General features: G+C 34.5%; 1 protein-coding gene across 1 annotated transcript in view; it reads left to right on the top strand.

Moving 5' to 3' along the window:
- Positions 1–26,569, top strand: part of CADM2 (cell adhesion molecule 2) — a 264,894-nt gene extending 238,325 nt beyond the window's left edge. Inside the window, exons 8-9 of the mRNA XM_047099715.1 lie at positions 25,003–25,128; positions 25,919–26,569. Of these exons, the coding sequence (XP_046955671.1) occupies positions 25,003–25,128; positions 25,919–26,037 (245 nt within the window). The 3' untranslated portion in view covers positions 26,038–26,569. The remainder of the gene's footprint in view (positions 1–25,002; positions 25,129–25,918) is intronic.
- Positions 26,570–26,814: the final 245 nt, after the last annotated feature.

The following is a 26,814-nucleotide window of genomic DNA, read 5'->3' as shown; positions in this document are numbered from 1 at the left end:
CACAACTTTTTATCTTAATGAGGTACCAGTAGTTCATTTTTGCTTTTATTTCCCTGGCCTCCGGAGTCATGTCAAGTGAGATGTTTCTGTGTCTGAGGTCAAAGAGGTTGCTGCCTGTTTTCTCCTGTAGGATTTTGATGATTTCCTGTCTCACATTTAGGTCTTTCATCCATTTTGAGTTTATTTTTGTGTATGGTGTAAGAAAATGGTCCAGTTTGATTCTTCTTCATGGTTCTGTCCAGTTCTCCCAGCACCATTTGTTAAAGAGACTATCTTTTTTACATTGGATACTCGTTCCTGCTTTGTGAACAATTAGTTGGCCATATATTTATGGGTCAATTACTGGGTTCTCTATTCTATTCCATTGGTCTATGTGTCTGTGTATTGATGATTACAGCTTTGTAATAAAGGTAAAAGTCCAGGATTGTGATGCTTCCAGCTTTGATTTTCTTTTTTAACATTACTTTGGCTATTCAGGGTCTTTTGGTTCCATACAAATTTTAGGATTATTTGTTCTAGCTCTGTGAAGAATGCTGGTGTTATTTGACATGGATTGCATTGAATGTGTAAATTGCTTTGGATGGTATCAACATTTTTAAAATTTTTTTTAGTGTTTATTTATTTTTGTGAGAGAGAGAGAGAGAGAGAGAGAGCACGTGCATGAGTGGGGAAGAGGCAGAGAGACATGGAAACACAAAATCTGAAGCAGGATCCAGGCTCTGAGGTGTCAGCACAGAGCCCAACATGTGGCTTGAACCCACAGACTGTGAGATCATGATCTGAGCCAAAGTCAGAAGTTTAACTGACTGAGCCACCCAGGTGCCCCAGGTAATATCGACATTTTAACAATATTTGTTTTTACAATCCATGAGCATGGAATGTTTTTCCATTTTATTGTGTCTTCTTCAATTTGTTTCATAAGCTTTCTATAGTTATCAGTGTACAGATCTTTTGCCTCTTCAGTTAGGTTTATTTCTAGGTATCTTATGATTTTTGGTTCAATTGTAAATGGAATGGATTCCTTGGTTTCTCTTTTTGTTGCTTCATTATTGGTGTACAGAAATGCAGCTGATTTCTGTATATTGAATTTATACCCAAAACTTTGATAAATTAACATATCAACTCCAGCAGTTTTTTGGTGGAGTCTTCTGGGTTTTCCACTTAGAGTATCATGTTATCTATGAAGAGTGAGTGTTTGACTTCCTCTTTGTGGATCTGGATGCCTTTGTTTTGTTTTGTTTTGTTTTGTTTTCTTTTGTTTTGTTTTGTTTTTATTGCTTAATGCAAGCACTTCTAACAGTGATGATGAATAATAGTGGTGAGAATGGTCATCCCTGTCATATTCCTGATCTGTGGGAGAAAGCTCTCAGTTTTTCCCATTGAGGATGATATTAGCTGTGCGCCTTTCATATATGGCTTTTATGATGTTAAGGTATGTTCCTTCTATCTCAACTTTCTTGAGGGCTTTTATCAAGAAAGGATGCTACATTTTGTCACATGCTTTTTCTGTATCTATTGACAGGATCATATGATTCTTATCCTTTCTTGTATTAATGTGGTGTATTACATTAATTGACTTGAAAATATTGAACCAGCTCTGGAGCCCAGGAATGAATCCCACTTGACATGGTGAATAACTCTTTTAATGTACTGTTGAATTCGATTTGATAGTATCTTGTTGAGAATTTTTGTGTCCAGATTCATCAGGGATGTTGGTCTGTAATTACCCTTTTTAGTGAGGTCTTTGGTTCTGGAATCAAGGTAATGTTGGCTTCACCGAATGATTTTGGAAACTTCCCTTCCATTTCTATTTTTTGGAACAGTTTGAGAAGAATAGATATTAACTCTGCTTTAAATGTCTGGTAGAATTTACCCTGGAAAGCCATCTGGCCCAGGAATCTTATTTGTTGGGAGATTTTTGATAACTGATTCAATTTCTTTGTTGGTTGATGGGTCTGTTCAAATTTTCTATGTCTTCCTGCTTGAGTTTTGGCAGTGTATGAGTGTCTAGGAATTTGTCCATTTCTTCCAGGTTGTCCAGTTTGTTGGCATATAATTTTTCATAGTATTCTCTTATAATTGTATGCATTTCTGTGGTGTTGGTTGTGATATTTCCTCTTCAGTTCATGATTTTATCTGTTTGGGTCTTGTCTCTCTCTCTCTCTCTCTCTCTCTCTTTTGAGAAGTCTGGCTAGAGGTTTATCAATTTTGTTTATTCTTTAAAAAAACAGCTCTTAGTTTCATTGATCTGTTCTACTGTTTTTTATTCCATATCATTTATTTCTGCTCTAATCTTTATTATTTTCCTTCTGCTGGCTTTGGGATTTGCTACAGATTTTCTAGTTCCCTTAGGTGTAAGGTTAGCTTGTGTATATGGGACCTTTCTTGCTTCTTGAGATAGGTCTGAACTGGAATGTGTTTTTCTCTTAAGACTGCCTATGCTACATCCCAAATGGATTTTACTGTTGTGTTTTCATTTTCATTTGCTTCCATGTATTTTTTTTAAATTTCTTCTTTAATTTCCTTGTTAACCCATTCATTCTTTAGTAGGATGTTCTTTAACCTCCATCATTTTGGGGTTTTCCAAATTTTTTCTTGTGGTTGATTTCAAGTTTCATAGTGTTGTGATCTGAAAATATGCATGGTATGATCTCAATCTTTTTGTACTTGTTGAGAGCTGTTTTGTGACCCAGTATGTGATCTATTTTGGAGAATGCTCCATGTGCACTCAAGAAGAATGTGTATTCTTCTGCTTTAGGATGAAATGTTCTGAATATATCTGTTAAGTCCATCTGGTCCAATGTGTCATTCAAAGCCATTGTTTCCTTTTTGATTTTCTGCTTAGATGATCTGTCCATTGTTGTAAGTGGAGTACTAAAGTCTTCTAGAATTACAGTATTATTATCAATAAGCTTGCTTATTGTCATTAATTGAGTTATATATTTGGGTTCTTTCACATTGGGGGAGGCAAAAATATATACAATTGTTAGCTCTTATGGATGGATAGACCCCTTAATTATGAAATAATACCCTTCTTCATCTCTTGTTACCGTCTTTGTTTTAAAATCTAGTTTGTCTGATATAAGTATGGCTAGTCCTGCTTTCTTTTGATGTCCATTAGCATGATAGATAGTTCTCCACCTCCTCATTTTCAATCTGCAGGTGTTCTCGGGTCTAAAATGAGTCTCTCCTTTTAAGAGACTTTAAGAGACTTTAAGACTCTTTTAAGAGACTCTTAAAAACTGAGAACAAACTGAGGGTTGATGGGGGGTGGGAGGGAAGGGAGGGTGGGGGATGGGTATTGAGGAGGGCACCTTTTGGGATGAGTACTGGGTGTTGTATGGAAACCAATTTGACAATAAATTTCATATATTGAAAAAAAATAAATAAAATAAAATGAGTCTCTCATAGGCAGCATATAGATGGATCTTGTTTTTTTGACCATTCTGATGCCCTATGTCTTTTGACTGGGACATTTAGTCCATTTACATTCAAAGTGGTTATTGAAAGATATGAATGTAGTGCCATTGTGTTATCTGTGGATTTCATGTTTGTGGTGATGTCCTCTGGTCCTTTGTAGTCTTACTGCTTTCCACTCACAGAGTCCCCTTTAGGATTTCTTGCAGGGCTGGTTTAGTGGTCACAAGCACCTTTAGTTTTCGTTTTTATGAGGAAGGCTTTATCTCTCCTTCTATTCTGAATAACAGCCTTGCTGGATAAAGGATTCTTGGCTGAATATTTTTCCTATTCAATATGTTGAATATTTCCTACCACTCTCTTTTGATCTTCCAAGTTTCAGTGGACAAGTCTGCTACTAACCTTATGTGTCTACCCTTGTAGGTAAGGACCTTTTGTCCCTAGCTACTTTCAGAATTCTCTCTTTATCTTTGTAGTTAGTCAGTTTAATTATGGTATGTTGTGGTGTTGACCTGTTTCTGTTGATTTTGAAGGGTGTTCTCTGTGCCTCTTTGACTTGGATGCCTATTAACTTCCTCAGATTACAGAAGTTCTCAGCTATAATTTGTTTACATAAACCTTCTGCCCTTTTTTATGCTCTTCTTCTACTGGAACTCCTATGATACAGATAATTGTTTCATTTCATGGAATCACTTAATTTTCTAATTCTTTCCTTGTAAATCTAGTAATTTTCTTTCCCTCTTTCTTTCATCTTCATTATTTTCAATAATTTTATCTTCCATTTCACCTATTCTCTCCTCTGCTTCTTTCATTCTCATTGTCACTGTATCTAGTTTATTTTGCATCTCAGTTATAGCATTTTTTAATTCATCCTGACTAGTTCTCAGGTCTTTGATCTCCACAGCAAGAGTTTCTCTGGTATCCTCTATGCTTTTTTCAAACCCAGGTAGTAGTCTTATGACTATTACTCTAAATCCTTGTTCAGATATATTTATATCTGTTTTGAGCAATTCTCTGGCTATGATTTCTTCTTGAACTTTCTTTCAGGGAGAATTCCTCTGTTTTGTCATTTTGGCTACGTTTCTGCTTTTTATGTGTGTTAAAAGCTTGTTATGTACCTGAACCTGAAAAAGGGGTCACACACTGCCCAGGGCCTGGCATTCCAGTAAATGTTTTGGAGTGTGTTGCATGCATTCTGTTGTTGCATTTTGGCTACTCTACCCCACTGGTCAGTTCTCTGCAGAGTTCCTCCTTGCTTGAAGTGTAGAGTGCTTAGACCTTCAACCAGATGTGCTTTGATTTGTTTGTTGAAGTAATACTGGAAGTAAAAAGGAAATTGGGGGAAGACTGATCCCATAAATAGAGAAAAATGAAAGGGGAGAAAAGACATCCAAACATAGAATCAAAAATCTATAAGGCAATATTCAGAGAGAGGAAAATAAAGAAGAAGAAAAGGAGAAGGTGGAGAGAAGGTGAAGAGAAGGTAGAAAAAGAATAGAATAAAAATGCTTGATCAAAAGAATGTTATGTATATATTTAATATATAAATATAATATATAACATACATATTATGTATAATAATAATTGACCAAAACCAAATCAGATCCTATGAGCCTGATTCCAAAGGAAAGAAAGAAGAAGCAGGAAAGAAATTAAACAAAAGAAAAGACAAGAAAAGACAAGAAGAGACAAGAAAAGAAAAGACAAGAAAAGAAAAGAGAAAAGAAAGGAAAACAGATGTCTGTTGGTGCCTGGGACCAGTGGCTGTGCTGGTCTGGAGGAGAAGCTGGCTGTCTTGGGTCAGTCAGCCTTGCTCTAGTAGATAAGCAGCCACCAGGCACAGAGGGGCAGGGTTTGATGTAAGCGGGTCCTACCTCCACTGGAGACTGCTGTGCTGCTCTCTGAAGTCACACTGTGTTGGTGTTGGGGAGAAAATGGCAACACCCCAATTTCTCTTCCCCAGACTGAGTAATTCAACCCATGCTGTTCAAGCAGCCGTTAAGGAATAGTGAGGGTGGTCAGCTTGCCCTGCTCCACAGTTCTCCTGCACCTTCTAGGCTCTTGGCTGGGATTGAAAACCCAAAGTCTTAAAGAACACAGCTTGGTGCAGCCCCTCTCCCCTGATGAGGAGTAGAACTACCCTGCCCTGCTGATAAAAGGCTTTTGGTTTTTGTCCTTGGGGAGGCAATAAACCCCCTTCCCAAAGTATTCGGGGAAGCGGACTGTTCTGCCCTAGTTTTCACCTGAGATCGATACACCACACTATGCACTCTGGGGCCGGCTCCCTCCTCCCCAGGAGCTCGTGCCATGGCTTTCAACTCCCTTCCAGAGAAAGTCGTGCACTTCTGAAACCTCTGAGCTTCAGCTCTTACAGCTGTTTGCAGAAAAGAAATTGGTACTCTCTATTTCTCGTTCCCCTGTCTGTGGTCCAGAGAAGTTTTCCTCTTGTGCTAACTCGATGCCACACTTTCACAACTCCTTTCTCTCCTTCTCTCCCTTTTCTCTCTCTGCAAAGGGGTTCCCTCCCCTCTGTACCATTGCTGTTTTATGTTCCCCAATTCACATACATGCACCTGGATCCTGCCAAGCTGTCTCCCTCCAACTGTAGAGATCCTTCTGCCACTCCGCAAATCAATTTCCTGGATATTTAAGTGATCTGACCTCAATACAGCTGTGTTTGAGGAATGAGGAAAATCCTGGTCCCTTACTTGTCCACCATTTTAACTCTCCCCACACTCAGAGTCTGTCTTAACCTGGATTCTTTGGACACTGTCCTCTAAATTCCAAGTAATACTCATGCTGGCTATGTCCTTTGAAATTGTCCCACTTGGCCATAGCCTGATGTCAGTTATAGTTGTTCCCATCACCTCCTCCTCAGCAGCGTTCTCATGGCCTGGTTTTCTAAACTGTGTTCTTAATAATAATTTTCTTATAATTGTAAATTCTATGACTTCTTTTTGAGTTGGAGTAAAACCAACATGGGTGACCACTTCTCATTATTTAACTTATTTAAGGTAGTTTAAAGGGCACCTACCTCCCCTGCCTCTCCCCCTCCCTTGCTCCACTTAGTCTCATGAAGTCATAGATCTTCATTTTACACTGGAAGGAACCTCAATACAGCATTGTTAAGCAATTTGCCTAATGCCATAAAGTTAGTAAATTGCCTAGGTGAGATTCGATCCACACCTGTTTAAGATTTATATCATACTTTCCCACTCCTAGGAATGGATATTTAGAAATCAGTGTTAGAATAAACATTTAGGAAAAGAATCCAGAAGGTAGAAAAGCAATATGGAAATTGTTCTTTGTTCTCCATAATTGTTGGTGCTTTCATAAGCCCTATTAGGCTTTTTCTATCACCGTATTCAGATCATGTAAGTGTACATGTATGTGCAAAAAATTTGTTATTTCTGTAGGAATTGTCATCATTGGGGGGAGATAGCTAACAAGCTGCTATGCTGTTGTTCTTGGTTATTTAAATTGATTGGCTAATTTGTTTTACCAGTCTTCCTGGAACTTGAAGATAATTATATTGGTCTTCACTCTCTAGAATCATCTTTTCCTTTTTCTTTTATAAAGGCAGGCATTTCAATGGCTTCTTTCCAGTTTTCAGGGATTTTGAGTTAATGAAAACAGTTGATGAATGCATTCTTAATCCAATTCTCAACCATCCTGGAATATATAACAATGTGCTGCTAAATTGAACTGCTTTATATTATAATATATAATAATTATATTAATAATATAATACTCTGTTATAATAATAATATAATTAATAGTAATATATATATAATTCTTTTAATATGGCAGGCACTGTTAAGTCTTTTATATAGGTAAGACTATTAAACTCTTACAGTAACTCTTCACAGTAAATACCATAGTTGTCCTTATTTTGCACTTAAGGAGCCTCAGAGATAGAGATGCTCTTATATGTCCTAAGTCATAGCTTAAAAGTAACAAAGTCAAATAGATGCTAACTCAGAAAATGCAAGTTCAGAACTCATACTCTCAACCATTATATTCTGCCTAGCCTCAATTTCCTGCTCAAATTTCAACCTAATGCAAATAATGCAGTTCAGTGCAATAAATATGTATTAAATCCATTATATTAAAATTTTATAAAAAGACAGTTTTATACCATAACATCCTTAGATTATTTGTGTTTTTTTTCCTTTAGCTTTCCTATACACACCCTGATCAAATACTTTGTTTACATCTGACCTTTTATAAGCACATTTTTCTAAGATTTAGTAGTATTTTCAATTGTCATAGTTTATTTTTAAAATATATAATATCTAGGTGCTCCTGGGTGGCTTAGTAAGTTCAGTGTCCAACTCTTGGTTTCGGCTTAGGCCATGATCTTATTATGGTTTGTGAGATCAAGCCCTACATCGGTCTCTGTGCTGACAACATGGAGACTGCTTAGGACTCTCTTTCTTTACCCCTCTCCTGCTTGTGTTCTCTCTCTCACTCTTTCTCTCTCTCTATCAAAATAAATAAATAAACTTAAAAAATAAATAAAATATGTAATATCTATGCCAGATTACATAAATTAAATGTTAAAGATCTTAATAGTTGTGTGTGTGTGTGTGTGTGTGTGTTTCTTATCCTCCAGAGACCTTTCTATCTATTAAGCAAACTTAGATGATTGGCTCTAAATCACAAGAGGTTTGGCCCCCTAGGGAATTATTTGACAATGTCTGGGGACACTTTCCATTGTAACCACCTGGGGAAGTACTTGTGTCTACTGGGTAGAGGCCAAAGATGCTGCTACACATCTTATATTGCAGAGCAGAACCCCACACAAAAAATTACCCAGCTCAAAAAGTGTCAGTAGTGCAAGACTGTGAGTCCTGGACTATCCCTAGAGCCTTTTACATTAGTATAAAAACTAACAATGAACTGTGCATTTTTCCTCTTAGGTAAATGACAGTTGTTTGATTGGCTTTATTTATTTTTACTTTACTCCAAAACAAGCCCCCCACCCTGGTTCACAAATCCTGTCAACATTTCCACAATCAGAAACCAATATGTTGGGTTTTTTTTTTCCCTTTAAAGCATAAATATCTTGATGATAACAGTGACTGACACAACATCTGTGAAATTCTATACCAAAAATTCACTCAGCTCTCAATGTTTTTACTATGCTATTGATGTTGTTTGCTAAAGTAAATATCCATACTTCATCCATTTATCAAAACTTAGGCATTCTCTAATACAATCATACATTTATCTGGTATCTTAATTTCTAATCCCTTTAGATGTAGTCTTCTGTCATCAAGAACATCAAGTTTCTGGCTGCTATGAAATTAAGTTTGCCTTTTTCAAATAGTTGGAGCACAACTGTCATTTAGTAAAATAAACATGGCTCCATTATTTCTTAATGTCTTCCTTAACAAGTATAAGATTAGACTACATCTTGCAAACTCCCGTTGAGCAGTACTTAAGAAGTGAGTAATATTTCTGTCTGCCTAAATCAAGTAATCCCAAAAGTAAGTAATTTACAGGAAGGCATCAGGGACTGTTACAATAGGCATATTGCAATATGTCACTGGAAATCAGCATCTCCCCACATGTTTGATCAACAGCCAGATGGAAGCTTTTATCACATTTATTTAATCTGAAATACACATGGTAATTACACTGGACCTTTGATTCAAGGCCTTATTAGTGTCTCAAGAGAAGTCAGGAAATGAGTTTGTCAGTTGCAAACTGATGTAGTCCCGACCCTCTGGGGGGAATTTCCATCTATCATTGCCTAGACTAGAGTATTGCTACAAATTACATTGTACCTCAAAGAAGTAAGATAAAGTAAAAGCTTTGTTAACCTATGTAGGGGAAGAAAGGGGTTCCTGATTAGTCCAAAATATTGTTTATTCTTTTGTTTACTCATGTTACTCCAATGACTGGTGAGTAAAGTGCTGTATAAATTGTATGGCTAATGTCTTCCAAAAAATAATTTAAACAAAACACCAACAAGGACACATTGAAGTAAAATACTTCCACATGTCTAGTCCTAAACCTAGGATCCTGATATCTGCTACACCTAAATTTAGTGTAAGTGAAAGTATATGAGGTTCTTTGATTAGTAACAGGAAAAGGAAGATATCACAAAGGCCACTCCTCAGAATTTTCCAGTTAGAAAAAGGCTGGATAGCAAAACTGTAATTAATATTGGATGAGTAAATCCTGACTATTATACTTCAACATTTTTACATAGTGTTAAAATATGAATAAGCAAAGCTGAACCATGTACATATGTATAAGAAATGTTTAAGTAATATGACTGATAAAGTGGAGGGGCGTTTCTCTAGAGACTGGAGGCAATGAAAGACTTCAACTTAATGTTATATATTTCTTTAACATTTGGAAATTTGTATTATGATTATGTCATTTATTTTCAAAGTCAGAAAAAAGGATTTTAAAAAATGAAACACACACAGCCTTCCAAAAGTGTTCACAAAAAATGTGACATCTTCTTATATATTGTTGATGTTTTTTAAGAGAAAAATGTAATTAAGATTTTGAAATCCATAAAGTAAGCTATAACTAAAAGAATAAAAATAATAAGTTTCTATTAACATAAGATGGCATAACTAATAAGAAACAGTCAGTTAAATCACATGCATGTTCTGAAATGACTTCAAAAATTTTATTGCTTGATTAAAACTCTATTAATGGCTGTTACTGTTGTCATAATAAACTTGCATAATATTTTTTATTCTAATTAAAATGCTAATTAAAAACCATAAAATCATCCTATCAATAATTTATCTTTTTTTTTTAACTTTAGGCCAGTATGATTTACACTACAGTTATTTTGTGGATATTTCACCTCTTAATTGAGAATGTCTTTAAGTCTGTAACCTCTTTATTTCTATTGATATCACTACTATCATTTCAAATTATTTACATCTTGAAAAGTATCAATTGTGTAAACAAGGATAAAAACATATTTTGACACTCTTTGCTGCGCACCATGATGGATGATCAGTAAAGACAGTATTTTACAGAAGTATCAACCAAGGCTCAGTGAGAATAAAGTAAATTGTTCAGGGTCACTCAATTCATAGTTAGTTGAATCCAGTTTGAGCCTCCCTAACTATAAGAGAAGAATTAACTGAGACTAAGATTCATGTACTGTCTCATTTTTATGGTGAATCTTTTTTTTTTTTTTCAAAAAAAGGCAAGTTTTAAAATTCTTCTTTGGTAAAAAAAACTGTTTTAAGGCACTTTTTTTCTGTCTTATACTTACATCAATGGAAAATCTTACAGGTAATACAGTACTTACAATTCCTTTCATGTGTAAAGTTAAAAAAAAAAACAGTTATGAGTCAGTGAACAAAATGGAGAAGCAGATATTAACATTCTTAGAGCTGAGCTGTAGCCCAACAATATGACCTTGAGAAAATAACTTAGTTCTTTGTATTTTCTTGATGTGTTATCTTGCAAGACAATTTGAACTCTTGGTGAATGGAAGATAATAGGAAAGAATGAAGAAAAAGTGATTTTGTGTGGAGGTGAGAGAAAGGGAAAAAGAAAGAATGAAACAACACTCAACTTATTATAGGAACAGAAATAAACAATTATGCTAAATTTGGAAGAATGATTAAAACACATTAAGTTTCCAGTCACAATTAGAATATGATTCATTGCAGATTATGTATTTAATGATACCTTTGAAGGACATAATCTCTTCCTCTAAATTGTAGTGTATTGCTTAAGCAGAAGAAAGATATAAAGCTCTTTCATTAAAATTCTAGGACATTCTTAGGTATTAGGTACCACTTCAAAAATGATTTAGAAATCTACATTTATGACTGCAAGACAGAGTTTAGAATATAGAGTACAGTTCTTTAAAGTTGCCTTTTAAATTTTTTTCAGTTTAGGTTAAATGACCTTAGTGAATGTATCTGAGAGGTTTCAGTTAGGTCTTATCATTTGCATGCTTGGGCTACAAAGTGCTGTGTATGTAGTAATTGTTACAATGAATAATTATATTGTATGTATAACAAGAATTTGGGTTCAGTGCTTTTTAACAATGAGGTAGGACAACATTTGACATATAATTGTACTTCATATTAATACTTTATTAATATGTACTACATATTATTTTATGGGCATATCTGTCACTCATTAATATTTAAGTCAATTTCCTCTGAAGAATTTGTTACAGGGTTAGTTGTATTTTGCATACTTATTTCTTAAATTAAAAATACAGCCTATTATTTCATGAAATATGCAAATTTCATGTATACTTAAGTTGAAAGCATTGTCATATGTTAAGTGTGGTATGTGTTTCATGCAAACTTTCTTTTCATTCATTTTGGAAACAATGGAGTTTATTTTAATACTCACAAACATGAACACAACTCCTTCTGTCATACCCACTGTCTGGATCTGAAAGCTATCTGATAATTAAATTTTTAATGATAGTGAAGATATAGCAACTCTTGACAGATATTAAATATATAAATTATGTACAATGGAGCCAGATATCCAAGAATTAACTATGCTGGAGTTTAACACTGATATTTTCTTCTGAATTCATGTTAGAAGAAATCATTAAATTTTGATACAGCCTTCTTCCAAAGTTCTTTCTATGGTTGGGTTAACAAATATATTCAATAGATCCAAGAATAAGAAATGATACTCTGAATTCCCTTCTATAATACAATATTTGAGATATCCTAGTGAATTTTGTATTATAACTTATCAACTAAATTAAGAGACTGAAATTTTCCTGTAAGTCAATAATTTGAACTCCAACCATATTTTTCTATACTACCTTTTGGGTTTAAATAAATTGGTGAATTTGCTATATCTAGCTACCATTTACCAGCTTTGTCCATTTTGAAAAATAAGTTCAGGATATGGGGTAAAGAGGAAACTCAGTGATGTTCAGTTTTTGACTTGTATCCTCCAACCTTCTCACGAACCGGTCTTAGAAGAGAACACACACAAAGAAAGCAAAGAATCTCAGGAAAGATCCCTTCTGAAACCTGAGAAAGGTGTTCACATGAACATTTCTATTCAGACATTCAGCACTTTTTAATATACATTAGTCATGATATATCCTTTTCATAGCACTTTTCCTCCAATGAAAATGCTTTCATACCAGTCTAATTCAGTTTAAGTTAGGTTCTGTTTTCAGTTTGGAGCTTGGTACCTAAGTTATAATGATAAAACATTTATTAACTATTTACTTAAAATCTACTAAATTCGACATGGAAATAGTAACTAGGTTGTAAGATTGGCTTATGGGTGAAATTAGCCATTGAATAAATTTGATAAAATTATAAGAAAAATGTTTTTAATAAATACTAACAATTATCATTATTATTGTTTATGGATAGGTATTTTACTAAGACCTTTATATATATATATATATATATATATATATAAAGGTCTTAGTAATATATATATATATATATATATATATATATATATATATATATCACCTCATCTGATTCCCACAGAAGTTGTGTGTGGCTCATACTACTCTTATCCTGTGTTATATATGTGGATACTGAGGCAGAGAGAGGTTAAGTAACATATTGTTCCGATAGCTATTGTGTGAAGAACCAGTAAAGGCAAGATTAGAGAGGTTTACTTTCTATTTGAACATAAACTAGTATATGAAAAAAAATACTGGGATAAGATTCCAGTAAACTTAAGATTTAAAATTTAAAACATGCACAAGCTTTTCCCATTGGTATGTGATGGTTTCTTTTAAACAATGTGTAAAGGGGACGTGCACATTATATTCTTCTGAATATACTCATCATTGTAACTGAAGAACTGGTTCAATGACCATTTATAGTAATTTTAAAAACTTATATGAACATAGGTAATATGACTATTATAATTATTATTAGAGTAACCAATTCAAAATATTAACAGATACAAGGCTATTTGACTGAATTGATCAGTGGTATAGTACACATTTCAGAGATGACTCGTTTATAAAGGGAAATTATTTTAGTACCAGTGGTATTGTGTTTCTAATGTATTAGTCCATAAAAAAAAATGGACATGCTCCCACAGGTGATCTTTTCCCCATCATTTTTAAATATTTATTCTTTATTGTAATAATTTATGCTGTGACATAAACAATTGCTACAGACTAAACTTTTTAGAAAAATGTTGAGTGTTATAAATATTGTCATTGTCAAACATTTATTCTTTATATTTTCTAAAGATTTTAAAAATTAACCTCTCCTATTATTGATTTCTCTGATAGAACACTTAATTTAATTATGATTAAGCTTTTTCTTTTTAGTTTAGTTTAAGAAGAAATGTGCTTAAATCTAGATTTTCCTCTTCTGCAGAAATCCTTGCATAAAACTTATTTAACTTCTAGTGTGCTTAAAAATAATTTAATTCATCCTTTTAGATTTGCACAGGGTACATTGCCAGAATAGACATATGGCAATGTTATACACCAGTCATTTGTCTTCCTTCTTAATGGTTGTTCCCATTTATTTATTTTTTGTGTGTAGGCTGAGACCAGTCATGTGCAAAGAGTTAGGTATTGTTGAAATTGAAGGCAGAACAGTTCCTAGTGAGCAAGACATAAGGCAACAGAAAAAAAAAAAAAAAAAAAACCAGCAGCTTCTACAGATCACAGAAATGTAAGAGAAATTGTGTACCGTAGAATGAATTTGAGCATATTTTACCTGAAAAACAATGCAAACCTACAAAATCCAGGTTTGTTTATAGTCTCTTTTCTTACAAAACTCATTATTTTACTCACATTATTTTTATTGAGTACCTGTTAGATGTGACTTATATGCACAGGGTCCATGTAAACTGATTTTAACACTAATTCTTTGAGGAAGAAGGTAGAGGAGGTATACCATCCTTATTTATAGACTTAGGACAGTGAAACTCTAAGAACGTCAAACTGAAAGTAATACTTGGGATTTATGGTTCTGAGTAATAATACTATTTCAGGGGCGCCTGGGTGGTGCAGTCGGTTAAGCGTCCGACTTCAGCCAGGTCACGATCTCGCGGTCTGTGAGTTCGAGCCCCGCGTCAGGCTCTGGGCTGATGGCTCAGAGCCTGGAGCCTGTTTCCGATTCTGTGTCTCCCTCTCTCTCTGCCCCTCGCCCATTCATGCTCTGTCTCTCTCTGTCCCAAAAATAAATAAATGTTAAAAAAATAATAATAATACTATTTCAGATCTTCTGTGATCTTAAAGAGAGACTGTTATTTAAGGCAGGAAAATTACACTCCATGTCATCTGCATAATGGGTAATTTAGCTAACTTTTCCAAGCTGTAAATAACCCCATAGCTATCCAAGAACTTATTTTGTTCTCCCTTTGATCTCATAGATAACCTTAAAGAACATTCCTTTCTTTCACCTTCCTCCTGTTATCACACAGGTAATCACTCTGGCAAGTTCTCTCCCCTTTTGGATATCAGTGCTAAATGAGATGAAGCATTTGTGAAGGGCCCTCAGCGGCCCTAATAGTCACACTACTCTGCTGGTTGAAAGTCCTCTCTAAATTGTTCAAATTCTTCAGAGCTGAAAAGTTTCCTCGTTTGAAGCAGTCAAGGAAATAATATCCTGAGAGAGAAAGACCAGTGAAATGAAGAGATTTGTGCTAGAACCTCCTTTTATCCAAAAATAAGAACACTTTTTTTTAGGAGAAATTTTCCACTTAGATTTTAGTGCTCAAGGACAAATAGAGTATCTTATTCAAGTGTGTATGTTGTTTGGGCCCAGCACACTATTAACTATCCATAATACATGTTAAAAAAACCAATTGTTATATAATTAGGAAACCTGTAATTCATACAAAATGAAAAACAGATTTTGAGTGGAGACCATTCTCACAGGAGAGAATTTGTAGTCCAGTGAATGAAATTTGTGTAGGATGCAGCCGCACTTCACGTTGGCATGAGTGACAATCACACTTCACTTGCTACAACAGTTTATAAATTGATTATAACTCTAAGCTAAACAGCCTTGAAACAAACACTAAATTCAAGACAAAATAGTAATTCTGTAATTATTTTCATAATCTTTTTGAAGAGGAAGTCTATATGCTATTACACCCAGAAACATGTGGCAGCACATCTATTTATGAGCTTGATGTGGAGCAAAATGTATGGTGCAATCAATATATTTTGAGAAGAAAGGCTAAGTGTTGTGCTTGCTGGGAATTTTCCCTATTAATGAAAACCTGTTGTATGAGGAAGCCTTAATTTAGAACCCATAGATTTAGAGTCCCTATACATGTTGTTCATAGTTAAAATTATGTGTAAATCACTGCACACAAAGAACAATATATTTTCATGTTTTTTATTCCTTAGATATTGTTCTTAAGTACTTTTTAAGAACAGTAATTGTACATAAAATTAGAAGGTAATAGATGATCCTTGAGTGAATATGCTGATATATTTTTCTCCGGGTACTTTGCTTATGTCATATACTGCCAAAGAACACTATATTTTTTATCAGTAAATTATGTATAACTATTTCTAATGTTTTGCAATAGGGGTTCTCTTTCTGAAGTGTTAGAAAACAAAGCTGGCTCTTAAGTACATGGAAAAAATTCTAATTTAATGTTAGAACCAAATTATCCAAAGTGTTAAGTACAAATCTGGATGAGTCATTTTTACTTAGCAATAATTTATAAAATATTTAAGTAGTGACAGTATTATTATTTTTTAACCAATAATTTAATACTATGAACTGACTTACTTCTCAGCAGAGCAAATGGTATCTAAAGATCCAAGTTCTGTCTGGACTTTAGTATAAGAACTTAATATTATCCATTCACTCACTAAATCTGCTACCTTCTAAGAACTGAAAGTGAGTGTAAAAGTGCTATTTCAGCTACATTACAAGTATAAGATGAAACTCTCATCTTTCAGGTAAACTTACATCCATGAGGGAATATAAGACTAAAGCAAGTGAATTAATTCAAGAGAAAAACAATTTCTGAATGAAATAATTCAGGGTCAATTGACATGGAGAGACCAACCAGTGTTGTTTGGACGCCACATACATAGAGGGAAAGAAGAACATTTTACGAGATGAATAAACAGCACTAACAGGAAGTCATTTAGCATGGATGGGCACTGAATTCCTCCTTATGATAGAAGGAAAGAGAATACAATTGTGTGAAAAAATAAAATGCTAGGAATTACCTCAACAAACTTGTTCTCAAAATAGAAGTCATCTGACACATCCTAAAAAACTGACTTTCATAATTATTTTTAAAGTCTTTCAAAAACTATTCCAAAAACTTGCTTAGACAAGCTGTCCCATGGTTTATCAATCTTTACATTAATAATAACTATGATTTTCTGAGTCAACACTTTGCATGCTTTGAATAAAATAAGCCATTTATAATACAGAACCTGGCATAGATTAAATACTCAATAAATTATTCTCTCATTTAATCCTCACCCATCAAACTCCCACCAGCTTCATTTTATTCAATCTCATGTTATGCAAATTTTCTTCTATTAATATCCCCTCCCCATTTTTCAAATATTCAGACACTTAGAGTGCTTCACTATTACCATTGAGAGCAAAGTCCTGAATGAGTCTTTTAAAAGTTAAAAAAGGAAACCTACCTTTTCCTACATGGCAGTTTATATTTTCCCCCTTCCTCCCCCCTCTTATAACTGTTAGAGAGTACTTACATTACACTGTGTCAGATATTCTTCTAAGCCCTTTATTTACAGTAACATATTTAATTTTTGACAGCCCTGGAAAATAAGAATTATTCACATTTGAAAGATGAAAAGGTTAAGAAACTTGTTCAAAGTCAAAATAACAGTAAGTGGTTTAAGGTTTGCTATAAACAATTTGTAAATCTGGGAATTTGTGAGCAATTTCTTCCACTTGAAAACTTTAACTGACTTTTCTTCTATTCTACTGTTTCCCTTATATTTATGTACACAACACAACATAGTTTCATTCCTAGATTGATTTTGTCTGATACTCTTGATGTCAATCCTTACATCTTAACCACTATGAAACACCTGTGTGTGAGTGGATAGAGGGCAGGGGTTTGCAATGTTAACACACTACAGCACCTAATATAATGTGCAACTCAATTACAGGTAACTCACTAAAAAATTGATTGGTGCAGTCTTGGCTGTTCTGTCTATAAAAATTTGGCAGGGAATGAGTATGGATTATCCACACTTCCCCCAAATCTATTTTCCATGTCCTTAAATTTTCACATTAGTCAAGTGAGATAATACATGAAAAAGACCATACTATAGTTTCTACATTAGTCAGTTCAGGCTGCCAAAACAAAATACCATAGACTGAGTGACTTAAACAACAGAAATTTATTTTGCACAGTTGTGGAGGCTGGAAGATTAAGATCAATGTGCCAGCGTGGTAGGTTCTGGTGAAAGATCTCTTCCTGATTTGCTTAGCTACATTCAAGTTGTGTCCTCACATGGAAGGGAAAGAAAGACAGAGAGGGGGAGAGGGACAGAGAGGCAGAGAGAGAGGTAGCCCTGGTATCTTTTCTTAAAAGGGCACTAATCTCATGCATGAGGGTGTCACCATTTGAGGCCTTGACCTCATTAAAACCTAGTTTTCTCACATCCAATCCATCTCCAAACACCACCATAGTGGGGATTAGAACTTCAACGTATGGATTTTGGAAAAAAACACAATTCAGTCTATAATAGTTTCTCAAAAATAATATCTTACTTTCCAAAGTCTTAAAAATGTAAATAAGTATATTCCCAGCAAAGAGAATTAACTAGAAATGCTAAATATCATTTGATTGTGATTCAGAATCACTAAATAGGGATACTAAACTTGAAAAATCATCTATTCTTTCTATTTCTAAGGGTGATAATCCCATTTTTACACTTATTTTTTAGCTTAATTTCATATTTTTGAAACATTTTATAGTTAAACTGAAATTTCTCTAAGAGTTTTCACTTTTAAAAAATCCTGCAATATGGATAGAGAATAGAGATATAAGTGGATTAATTTTTGAAGTGTCTCTTATCATGCATTCTGATCATATTTGGTCTAAATTTATGTCCTTCATTCATTTAACTCTTGACGTTCCACAACTCTGATGGTTGTTAGTAGGGAACTATGTTCGGTGGCTTTTGCACAAGAGACATTTGTTTCTTTCACCAATTCTTTTTTTATTCATGCCATCTTTTTCTTACTCATATTTTTCAGTATTGACATTGACTACTATTCCTAGATTTATCAAAGGTTTCTCTTTACATTAACCTCAAACCTAATTGGCAATTTTCATCTACTATCCAATTCACTATTCCATGATACTGAACTATTGATAATGAATCTTTAGTCTGAAACTTGACATATAAATAGTTTTGTAGATAATAATTATTAGATTTCAGTGAGAAAACAGTGAAAATTTCTTATCAACCTCATGAGGATATGTCTCAGCATGCTTATCATAGTACCCATCCTTAGAATATTAACATTTACAATATTACTATTGTTAATCCATATTTGGCTTTGAAAACATTTATTTTAATATATAATGAAAATCATTTTCTTTTAAAAAAGAGTCTTAAAAACTAATTTAAAAATATTTACATAAAGTGATCTTTTTTTTTTTTTTTCAACGTTTATTTATTTTTGGGACAGAGAGAGACAGAGCATGAACGGGGGAGGGGCAGAGAGAGAGGGAGACACAGAATCGGAAACAGGCTCCAGGCTCCGAGCCATCAGCCCAGAGCCTGACGCGGGGCTCGAACTCACGGACCGCGAGATCGTGACCTGGCTGAAGTCGGACGCTTAACCGACTGCGCCACCCAGGCGCCCCTACATAAAGTGATCTTAATTTCACTTCCTACCTACCATTTTGTTCAAACTGGAAATCATAAATGATAACTTGATAAAATTATTTTTTATTAAAATAATTCTAACACATAAATTAAAAAATATTTGTCATTTATAATTTATGCAAGCTGTGATCCTAGAGAGTCAAATACTTTGAAGCTTATATTCTCATTTTAAGGGGAAACACATGGCTGACTAGTTCTTTGTTGATAGAAACCCCCAGTAATGATTTCAGAGAGAGAATTATATACTTTAGGATTCTCCATGTTAAGATGTTAAATAAAACTACTTGGGGCACCTGGGTAGCTCAGTCAGTTAAATGTCTGATTCTTGGTTTCAGCTCGGGTCATGAACTCACAGTCTGTGGGTTCAAGCCTTACCTTGAGTGCTGCGGTGGGAGAACAGAGCCTGCTTGCGATTCTCTCCGTCTCTCTCTCTCTGTCCCTTCTTTGCTTATACTCTCTCTCTCTCAAAAATAAATAAATAGGGGTGCCTCGTTGGGTCAGTCGGTTAAGCGTCCAGCTTCAGCTCAGTTGGTGGGTTCAAGCCCCATGCTGGGCTCTGTGCTGACAGCTCAGAGCCTGGAGCCTGTTTCGGATTCTGTGTCTCCCTGTCTCTCTGCCCCTCCCCCACTTGCATGCGCGTGCTCGCTCGGAGGCATGCTTGCTCTCTCTCAAAAATAAATAAACATTAAAAAAAATTAAAAATAAACAAATCAATAAATTAATTTACAAAAACCCTGTACTTTAAGGTTACTTTCTACTTTTCTAAATATCAGAAATTACTAACATAAATATTATTTTTTTGTCAATTTCAATTATTTTAATAGTTAAGGAGCTATTCAGAAAAAGTATCTGGTTATTATTCCTCTGACTTTCCTAAAAGAATTATTATTATTTGACATAATTTTCTCTTTGGAATGCTTTGTTAAGTGTCCAATAACCTTAATTGAAAGATGTTAACAGTTCAGAAAATTTTAATTCTATGATATTCTTTGTGTTTTGTGCATTATTAGCTAAAGAGACTGCTAATATATTGCTAAATCTGTTGGGATTTACTCACTCCAGTTTTAATAGACTAACTCCAACAAATCATAGACTAACACTTGAGAATGAATAATGGTCTTAAAGATATATGATGTATTTATCTGAATAATAATGAAGACTCAGCTATCTGTAAGGAAACTTCAGAAGGCTGTACTTTTTTTTTTTTATTGCTAAGACAGTAGGAGAGGAATGAGAGAAACTAGTAGGAAAATTGAGTAAGTTTCATGGTCAGGAAATAAAAATGATAAATATAATCTTGACAAATACTTTACATAATCCTTTAGAAAATAAAGTACAAAAGAAAAAACTGAAAATAAAACAAAAAAAGCATTAAGTGTAATGAAAAAGTGGTAACATTTACAAATATTTTTAAACAATGTTGAAATGTTTCAAAATATTAAAATATTGTTTAAAAATGGGAAATACCATTAATATAAATATACAAGTCCTATAGCAGAAAACTATGCAACCTACTAGAAGATAATAAAGGTTTGAATAACTGAAGAATCATACTATGATTATGAAAATGCATAACATAAAAGAACATCTATAAATTATTATAATCCCAATAAAGAATCTGTTATGTTTTTTTTTCTTGCAAAATTATTCTACACCTGATCTAAGACTTCTCCAGTGCATTAAAATGATTTTTAAAACTACAGTACTAGTTGCCCAATAAATTGAGATTTTCAGCAAACTGAAAACTGACTTTTCCAAATGTGGTCTCCAAACCTCAGAAAGTGTACCCTGGGATTGGAAAGTGAACTGGAAAGCCCACCTTGGAGCTGGGACTCTGTGGACTGGTACTTACTGCTCTTGGGGAGAGGAAGGAGAAGACAGGTGGCCGTAAGAGAGCCCAGGCTAGTGGCACTCAGGGAGAGGAGTTGGGTTATCTTAGTCGTCACTCTCTTCATTTCCAGTACTCGGATTCCCCTGAAAACTCCAGCAAATCTGAAGAAGAAAAGATTCCATTTTGCTGTAGACCATTTTTTCATTCCTGTTCATTCCTCCACATTGACCTAAAGGAACACAATGTAGGTTTTCAAAATTCTTGAATGCCTTTATTCTGAGAAACAACATTGAAAATATAACCTCAAGATTATTTAAAGACTATTCTGTTTTATTGAACAAAGTTAATTCTTCAGTTTTAGTCAGAATAAGAACTTACACAGGAACTGGAGATAATGAATCTATATTATAATTGTCTACAATTAAAAAAAAAACCCTACAATCTTGGTGTAGGATTGTGTATATATTCCTCACATATAATAGATTAGAATATTCCAAACCGTAATGTATGTATATATTTACTTTATGGTAGATGATAACATCTATGATGAAAGAAGTAGTGTGGGGGACATTAAAGTTCTTATTGTCAAATAAGAATTAAAGTTCTCTTTTATACTTTAGCTTCAAACCATAGACCAAAATATATTTTAGATAGATTAAAATATGACAATAAAAATGTTAGATGACTGCATAAATCTATATGTGTATATCATGGCAAAAGCATTTCAAATCATGACCCACAAGTCAGACATCATAACACAAAAGTTTGATAGGCTTGATTACATAAAATTGTAAGACTTATCTATCAACTGAAAAGACCACAAATGAAGAATAAACAAAAAATTGTTAAAAATGTCCAACTTTCGGGGCGCCTGGGTGGCGCAGTCGGTTAAGCGTCCGACTTCAGCCAGGTCACGATCTCGCGGTCCGTGAGTTCGAGCCCCGCGTCGGGCTCTGGGCTGATGGCTCAGAGCCTGGAGCCTGTTTCCGATTCTGTGTCTCCCTCTCTCTCTGCCCCTCCCCCGTTCATGCTCTGTCTCTCTCTGTCCCCCCAAAAATAAATAAATGTTGAAAAATGTCCAACTTTCGATGGAAAGAGATGTTGCAACAAAATCTGAATGAAAAAAATAATCAAATTTCATTAACAACCATATCAAAATTAATGAATTCATATGGACAAAAGTAGTAAGACACATTTATGGTAACTTGTAAATACCAAATATTTAACACTTATCAATATTAGATTGGCAAATTTTTTTAATTATAATATTTGATGTTAGTATTATAGAGGTGAAAATCCTTCAGATGCTGTTGGTGGAGGATGAATTTATATAATCTTTCTACAATATAATTGGCAATATTTATCAATAGTCTTTAAATAATATCGTTTATTCCAATTGGTCTGGAAATAGTATGTTTCAGAATTACCTTCAGGAAATGAGACAGGTACAGAGATGTATGAATAAGAGTGACTTCTCAGTTCCCAAAAAGAGTGCTCAGTTCTGAGAGAGAGATGATTTACGACCATGTGTATTTGGGGACTTGAGCAAGAAGTGGGATTTGGAACTCATTCTAAAGTGTCTAAGCAAGGAATAGGAATAGGTAATTCAGAGGTGTGGCAGGCTTATTTTTTGTTTCTTTTTCTTCCTGTTTTTTAATTTTTAGATTTACAGCTAATGGCAGAAATTAAGGGAAATACAAGTAATATATAATAGAAAGGTACATTGACAACAGCTGCAATGGCAGGTTCACTTTTTAATACTCAGTGTTTTTAAAATAAACCTTTTTTATTCCCCCTTGGACATGTATTCTTAGTTGGACAATTTTCAAGGCATATGTTCTTAGCTGGGCAATTTTCTTCCAGGTGGAGACTGAGTGATCTATAGCCTTACTTACTCTTGTAGCTTCTCTCAGTTTCAGTTTGTATCTCCTGAGATCACCTTGGAAGTTTACACATGGGACGTTTTTATTGGCTGAATCTTCATTCAGTTGTCCAGAACACAGATCACATGATTACATTTAACTGAAGTGAAGCCAGAAAATGTTTTCCAATGTGCACTGAAAGAAAAGGAAACATGTTTGTTATTCGCTAGAAGTCTCTTCCCCAGTATATCCTTGTGATTACCAAATATATTTTCACTTCTTTTCCCTCACACAAACCACTTCCATACCCTGTCTAAAGACACAACCTAACGTCCCATCAAGCCAAGGTATCCAATTCGAAGACTAAGCTCTTCAGATATTCACAGTCTTATTCATGATATCTGGATGTATTTGTCAAAGGACAAATTATTAATTATTAATGCTCCTCTCTACCCATACATAAAATACAATGATAGCACACAGCCAAGAGGAAGTGCTTCTTAATATAAATGCTCTCATTTGGAAATAGAGAATGAGAAACACTGAGTAGTCACTTATCTATAGCAATTATGAAAACATCCCAGACTGGCAATCAAAGATCCCTCTGCCTTGGCAGTAGTTGTACTTCCTTGAAGAAACTGAATTCTCCTTTGTACATTCTTTTTTGTTTCCCCCAATGCTGCCCTATGGGAGAATTCAATCTGTAAGTTATATTCCATGGGCACATCTGAAGTATGCTCTTCAGGGAGACTACATAGCTTTTATAGTCCACTTCTTGCCTCCACCAAGTTTGGGGATCCTGAGGTTGTTTGAAGTTTTAAATAGACTTTTTTTTTTGTCTATCTAGACAATGCTACTTTCATGCAATAGTTTCATGAAAAACACAGTAGACTCCTAAAATGTCATAATCATGTGTCTATAATCACAGTTTAAGATCTTTTGAAGACATAATTGTAAACCCTAATTTTTTTCTTTGCTTTCTCTGTCCTTTAGACCAAAAATAATTAGCATGAGGATACTTGCAATGTGGGCTTGGGAGGGGAGGCAGTACACTGAATCCGACCTTTGTGGTAGGGTTCAGCCTTAGTGGGTTTTGTTGCTCAAAGCTTCTTTCAGTTTTAATCCCTTATTATGTGGCTTCTATAAATAGTTGATTTTCCAAACTTTGGAGTTCCCAGTTGTCTGGGCTTTCTTTTCCTCGTTTCATTTCTGCTTGAAAGCTGGCTATCCTTTGCTGGGTTCGTGTCTTTCCTGTAATATTTTACTAAAGGCCAAATGTGAAAGTATATTATTAATCAGTACCTCTCTAGCTACTTTCTCTAAAGCTACAAGTCAAATAGGCACTTAATCCTCTACGTTGAGTATTCATTTCCCTCCTTCTGTCAATCACATTAAACACAAATTGTAACACCGTCCTCTCCTTGAAATATGTTCTTTCCTTTGATCAACTACAATGTGCTCTGCAGGATATTTTCCTAACTCACTGTTCTCTCCTGCTCAGTTGGCTCTACTGGAAGCACTTTCTCTTCCTAGACTTTAGATATGGGAGTTCCTCAGTTCAGTTGTCACACTTCTTGTCTCTTTTTAGACTCACTACCTTGGGGAGTTCATCAATTGCCATAGCTTTAAATAATATTTATATGATAATAAATCCAGGGTTATCATCTCAGTCCCAGCCTTTCCTATGACATAATTTTATTTCTTAAATGATATAGTGGTGTTCATCACACTAAAAAAATACACACATACACACGGATATACAGAGTCGCCCATATTTTCAGAAAGAGAAGAGGAATGAAAGGCATAAAACCATGGAACATTCTATACATGTGTTTGTTTATCCAGTCTTAATGTAAACTCAATGGCAACAGTAACTGATATGGCAAATGTCACATTCCCAGTTATGTTGTACAAATGAATATTTGTTGACTGGATGGTTGGTTTAATACACATTAATGAAATTTTACTTCAGTAGAAATGTGCTAATTTTCAGAATAACTCATTGTAATGCAGATATGCCCTCTATACTTAAATAACACATCAGTTGTGTGATATTTTACTCTCTTTTCTAGATCCCAATGCTCTGGCTGGCCAGACTGGCCCTGATCATGCTCTTATAGGAGGAATAGTGGCTGTAGTTGTATTTGTTACGCTGTGTTCTATATTTCTGCTTGGTCGATATCTGGCAAGACATAAAGGTAGGTAATATTTAACAAAGTATTCTTAACTTTGGCAAAAATATATTCTAAAGACTAGCTTAATCGTGAAATATTAAATGAGTGTATGCATATACATGACAGAGAGATCTAAATATGAAATTATTCCAGGGAATTCTTGATTATTTTAATGAAAGTTGGATTCGTTTAGCAAAATAATGTTTAGCCAATGGCCAAAGGTTACAGAGTGAGTCACTGGCTCAGGGAAAAAAATAGCAAGTTTGTATTTATCTCTAGGATTGACATTCAACTATAATGTTAAGTGTTCAGCCAACATTTTTGTCTGTAGGTTTATAGACACACATATGGCCATATCAGTGAGGAAAATGTGTGATTTTTTTGCAGTGAGCTAGGTAGCAAACTATTGACATAATCTACTTTTAAGTGGAGTTTTCAAAATGAAAGATGACACGTTTGATGTGATCATTATCAACATCTTCACAAAGGGCCTTGATTGCTACAGCTGCATGGATCACATGGTCTGTATCCATCATTAAAGAAATCAAACTACTCATTACCCATTCCAGTTAGGCAGTTGCGCCCAGTTAACCTGGCCACTGCTTCATCTATAACATATACCTGAAAACTGATAGTGTGCGACATTAGAAGAGTGAAATGTATGGTTTCTTATGTCTCAGAATGTGTTCTCACATATAAGAAATCGGGCATAAGTTCCTTCCTCAATGAATGCAGTGCTAACGCTGGCTATTTTACCAGTCTCACAGAACTAACAAATATATATATATATTTTTTTTTCTCTCAATACCCACAGGAACATATTTAACAAATGAAGCTAAAGGAGCCGAAGATGCACCAGATGCTGACACAGCCATTATCAATGCTGAAGGCAGCCAAGTCAATGCTGAAGAGAAAAAAGAGTATTTCATTTAAAATGCAGGCCAAGATTATGAGTTTTCCTTACCAGGCTGGCTGCTGGAGAAAACTGGCTATCATCTTTCAGAATTCATTTCTACCATCTTCTGCTACCTTTATTAACTTCCATACCGTACTGCTATCAGTGGCCAGTGTATACCAACAATCAGCTGTCGAAAGCATCATTCTTTAATTACTGTACCATCCATAATGCAGGACATTTCTTACTGCCTAAATTCCACACCATTGCTCTCTTAACATACAGTGCTTGAATATACAGCCTTAACAATGTTAATCATCTCCTTGGATCATGGTATTGAGTTGTTTTTATACATTGAAAAAAAGTATGCAAAGTGTTTTTTTTCCCCCCTCATCTTTTCCCCCATTAAATCATAAATTTTGTCAGTTTGCCACTGGACAGCTTTCACGAGTAGTAGGATTAGGTAAAGACCTAACGTGTTTAAGTTTAATCAGAGATTAGAGGTTTACGGTGTTTTCCACATGTCCACCTTCAGAGACATGTTTGGAAACATATGCCCTAGAAAACACACTGTAGAATAGATTCTGGAATGTTTGAGATTATACTAGTAAAGCTGTATCATATTGCTATTTAAAAATATAGTATTTGATACAGGAGCCATGTGTATGAATTGCAATCATGCCATGACATCTTATATATAATTATATAGATTCCACCATTAGGTTATTTTAGCTTCATTTACCAGTAAGTTTTTACAAACATGTTACTGCTTTGGGAATCACAAAGATTTCATTCATTTTTCTAATTTGATTCTG

This window comes from Lynx rufus, unplaced genomic scaffold, assembly GCF_022079265.1.
Source record: "Lynx rufus isolate CCGP_SWC_20201006 ecotype Redwood Valley unplaced genomic scaffold, mLynRuf1.p SCAF_5, whole genome shotgun sequence".
Lineage (NCBI taxonomy): Eukaryota > Metazoa > Chordata > Mammalia > Carnivora > Felidae > Lynx > Lynx rufus.
This window is presented reverse-complemented; position numbering and strand designations above follow the sequence as displayed.